This window comes from Dasypus novemcinctus, chromosome X (assembly GCF_030445035.2).
Source record: "Dasypus novemcinctus isolate mDasNov1 chromosome X, mDasNov1.1.hap2, whole genome shotgun sequence".
NCBI classification, from domain to species: Eukaryota; Metazoa; Chordata; class Mammalia; order Cingulata; family Dasypodidae; genus Dasypus; species Dasypus novemcinctus.
In genome coordinates, this window is record NC_080704.1 from 176,915,219 (window position 1) to 176,919,964 (window position 4,746).

General features: G+C 46.1%; 1 protein-coding gene across 1 annotated transcript; it reads right to left on the reverse strand.

Annotated features, from left to right (window-relative positions):
• Nucleotides 1-3,534: 3,534 nt before the first annotated feature.
• Nucleotides 3,535-4,502, reverse strand: LOC101413894 (cancer/testis antigen 1-like). The gene is made up of 3 exons (XM_058291158.1): nt 4,279-4,502; nt 3,887-4,009; nt 3,535-3,673 (listed from the first exon to the last, which is right to left on the reverse strand). Exons 1-3 carry the CDS (start codon nt 4,500-4,502, stop codon nt 3,535-3,537), a joined length of 486 nt encoding a protein of 161 aa, XP_058147141.1.
• Nucleotides 4,503-4,746: the final 244 nt, after the last annotated feature.

Here is a 4,746-nt window from a genome sequence, read left to right on the forward strand (position 1 = left end):
GCAGGTCAGGGCCGGGGTAGTTTTTGACAACCAGGGCAGTGCTGAGCTCTTTGAGTCACACGGGTGCTGTCCAGCCACTCAAGTCACTGGTCCTCATGGCAATGCAACACGAGCTAAATTCACGCACGCTTTCGTTTCTGTCAAAGGTGCAAGCAGGGAAACGGACTTGGCCCAGAGGTTAAGGCGTCCATCTACCACATGGTGGAGGTCTGCGGTTCAAACCCCGGGCCTCCTTGACCCGTGTGGAGCTGGCCCATGTGCAGTACTGATGCGCGCAAGGAGTGCCCTGCACAAGGGGTGTCCCCCACGTAGGGGAGCCCCACGCGCAAGGAGTGTGCCCCATAAGGAGAGCCGCCCAGCACGAAAGAAAGTGCAGCCTGCCCAGAAATGGCGCCGTCCACATTTCCTGTGCTGCTAACGACAAAGGAAGTGGACAAAGAAACAAAGAAACAAGACGCAGCAAATAGACACAGAGAACAGACAACCGGGGGAGGGGGGGGATTAAATAAATAAATGAATCTTAAAAAAAAAATTGATCATTATTCATGTTTGGTAAAACACTGTGGATTGTCTCTAAAATATGTTTCTTGAAATTCATGCTTTGGAGCTTGCTTTTAAATAGGTACCTAGGTCTTTTAAGAATTTTTCTTAGATGGGATTGAAAATGGGCCCGCATTCTACTAAATGCCACTCTCCAGTGGATAGGATTTTAATGAGGCAGCAGTGACATTTCTTGTTTTGGGCTGAAAGACATGGTTCTCCAGCTAGTGGGCTTCTTCTTGGCCCAAATTGATATAGCCACATGAGCGTGTAGGCTCACAATTTCTATATGGGTTCCTCTTACCCTTTTAGCACTGTGTTTCAAGGGAAAGCTGCCAAAGTGCTGAGGAATGGAATTTATTGTAAAAGCCCAAGGCTCCGGGAGCAAACCAGAGAGTAGCTATCAGCAGAGCATGCATTAGCTCAGTGCTATCCGCACTTTCTTAAAACGTGAACTACCATAAGAAATACAATACAAAGTATATTGTAACAGGCAATACTATCTAAACTTTTCTGATCTAATACATTCTAGCTAAGCCCAGTAAATTGATTTCATGAGCCTCTAATGTACTTCGTCAACTGTAGTTAATATCTACTCAAATAGCACATCCAATAAACATACAGCAGGTTATTTGTCTCTCAGGTGTGACATATAATGAATTCTGCCGCAGGAGTATGAAACCCTTTATTTGAATTCCGAAGGAGGACAAGGGTCAAAAGGTCAAAATTTTTTTTGTTTGCTGCCTACGATTGTGCTTGATGGTTAAAAAGTGTCCAGAGAAAAAACTGTTTAAATTTTATTATGATAGGTGTGCATTCAAAAGAGTAGACACATCTCAGTGACATTTACTTCATTGAGAGAATGAATGTTAGTGTATTCAAAGAATATGAATTAAATTTAAAAAAAAGATTTTCTGTCATATTAGACAAATGAGGTTTACTGTGTTAGAGAAGCATTCTTCTTAATATTACTGAGATATAAAGTATTAGAAATTTTATTAATGGTGCTATACTGAAGAACAGATAAAGACATGTAACTTGCAGTCTATTGCTCTTAGTCATTCCAAATTAAAATAGTGTCATTGGCTGGCCAGCTGCTTTATAAAAATTATTTTTAGATAAGGAGTAATTTCTTCAGATATAATCTTACAAAAAAGAGAGCAATAAAAATTAAATGAAAACAGAGGCCTGCCCTCTCCATGGCCGTGATTCATGGAACACTTACTACTCTTGGGTTATAGCTTGAAAATCATTGCTTCTGACCAATTTCTTGAGACCACCCTATGCTTTTCTCATTGTGCACTCAGGAGAGCAATCAAAATAGTCCCCAATCACAAATATCATAACTGTTTACCTACCCATATTAAACCCTAGCTCCCATTTGCACTTTGAACTGGTTTGGGGAAGATGATCCCCGTTCCTTGCTCGTGCACTTGCAATAAACCACCTTCTCACTGAGCAACATGATTTTCTTTTGCGGTGAGATTTGGTGGGAAGTTGTATTAGAAACAGCTATGTTTATGGGAGCAAAGTTGACTTTACCTCTTGGTGGAAGGATCAGTAAATTCACTTTGCAAAGGGATTGGAGGAATTTGTGTTCTCTTCACAAGCTTCCAACAAAACTATTATTATTTCTTGCCTTATTTCTTAGCATGGGCTTATTTTGTAGTTCACCAGTATCCATTTCCCTGAAAGAGTCAACATGAGATTGTATTTGTTTAAAAATGTTAATATTTCATTAATTTCAGTTAAAATATGAGTGTTACTTTTACATAAAATTCCTAGAGTTTTCTATTCTAGGTTTATAGCAGAGCTTTGAATGGCTTTTGAAGATACCGAAAACCTATTTATTTGCTTTGAAAGTTTTGGTTTTGGGGAACTCAGTATGTCCTGCAATTTTCAAACAAGCAATATCAATATTAGAAGTATTGGATGATGTGATCATATCAACAAATGTGATTTATGTAGCATTACTGTAATTTATAAGGAATCTATCATGCCAATTATATTTCATCCTTTTGAATTTGTTTTTATTTATGTTGTTATAATAGTAATATTGGAAGATTCGTTTTTGACAGTGACTGCCCTTTAAGACTGATAGCTTGGCTTTTCATTATAGTAAAATAATCACCAGCTAAAATAAGATAGGCCCAGTCTATGCTATCTAGAATCTTCTTCACACAACACAGCACCCTATATTAGGTTAGTTTATGAAAATGACATTTATATGTTGCTTGCCTCAATAGGAGGGATTTCATGAATATTACAGCTTTTAATGACACCCTTACAGTCTCTTTTCCCTAACGTGTCATGTATTGGTAATTTCTCCAGGACTACAAATCTCTGAAATTTGATTCTCTCTCATTTTCTATTTTGGTCACTGTCCTACTGTTATAACCAAATTGCATCCATAATTGACTTAAAGATAGGTGTGTTACTTCTGGAATTATCATTGAATGGATTCAAATTTTATTTGTTCACATAACCCTGAAACTTAAAATTGTAGCCATAGAGAACATTTTTAAATACTTTGGCCAATTTTCAGGAAGTGAAAGAAATTCCAAGAAGGATGATTCATTACTACAGCTACTACAGAATATAGAAGCATCTAACTATGAGATTGACACCTTCTCATATTTTTCCGGTATAGAAATACCATCATTATATACTTTCCTCTTCTTTCGTTTCCTAAATTGTCTTTAGCTACCTGTACTACTCAAGTAATTGAAGCCTAACACCTCCCGTCCATCCCGAGGGCAGAGACAAGAAAGTAAGGAGGTGCGGGAGCTGACAAGAAACTCACACAGGGACTAGTAGTTCACTTTTATTTTCGGCAGTAACAAGCCTTTCAGTGCCAAACAAAATTACTGGGACAAGAGCACCCACGAGCTAGTACAGGCAAAAATCTGGCTTCAATCAGGAAGGGAAATCTACTGCAGGAACCAATGCCCTGTGGAAGGACACACTTTCTGGGAGTGGACACAAGACGGGGCCTCAGCCCCAGTTTCCTGGCAGAAGATTATTACAAATCGGGGTCACAATGTTCTCAATGATCCGCACCACCTCGGCAAGGTCGTTGAGGAAGGAGATGATGGAGCTTTGGATGGTGCCAGGGTCGTCAGCTGTCAAATGGCTAAGAGAGCCAGAAGGAAAAGCAAGTTAAAGGTCGATGCTGGGCCTCCTTCCCTCGGCCCCCTCGGCAGCTCCAGGCAAGGGCCCCCCGCTCCTGCCTTTGACATTCCCTTACAACACCTGCGTGGCTCGCTGCCTCCTTGGCGTGCACCTCGGGCAGGTGTCGGCCTGGTCACGAGCCCCCCTCCCCCAGGGCGGCCCTTTCAGGACTTACACGATCAGGTCACTGCCATCCACCCTCAGCTCCCTCTGGTCTGGCCCTCCGAAGGGTGCTGCCAGCAGGGACCAGTGTGCAAACTCCGCCTCCAGGAAGCACAGGAAATGCACGGTGAGGGTGCTGGAGGGGAGGTTAAGGCACACTCCTCGGGCCTCCTGGACCCAGCCCGCCTCCAGGCCCCCCCCACCCCCAGGTCCCCTCTTCCCACTCCTTTGGCCACCCCCAGCCCATCCCCCCAGGCCGACCCTCCGGCCCTCCCCATCCCCCTCTGCTCCGTGTTCAGGAGGGCGGCCCCCCCCACCCTGAGGGCCCCTCCACCTCCCCACCCCGTTCCTCGTCCCACCCCCCCCAGGCGCGCCCTGGCCCAGATGGGCTCCTGGAAAGGATACAACTCCAGCAGATGTTCTGGGCCTGCTCCTGAGTCTCCATCACTCCCGGAGACCTGCAGGGTCCCCTCGGCCTGAGGAGCACCCTCGGCGGCGGCGCGCTCCCCTCCTGCACCGCTCGGGCTGGCGGGACCAGCGGAAGGGCTGCCTGAGCCCCCTGGGCGGCCAGGCCCGCCCTGGGCCTCCTCCCCGCCCTCCACGCCACCCGCGCCTTCGCCCGCCTCCATGACCTGGGCTCCTCCGCCTGCCTTTGGCTCAGAGCCTGCAACGCCTCGGTCCTCTGCACCTGCCTCGGAGGGAGGAGCCTCGCTCACCAAGCTCCACCCCTTGGCTTCAGGGCAGCGCGTGCTCTCAGTGCGCCTGCGCAAACAGGCCCCTGGGGCGGCCGCAGGGCACGTGACCACTTCCTGCTGGCTGGCCCTGGCCCAGGCCCTGCAACCCCATTGCTGGGCGGAGAACGAGCCTCCCTCA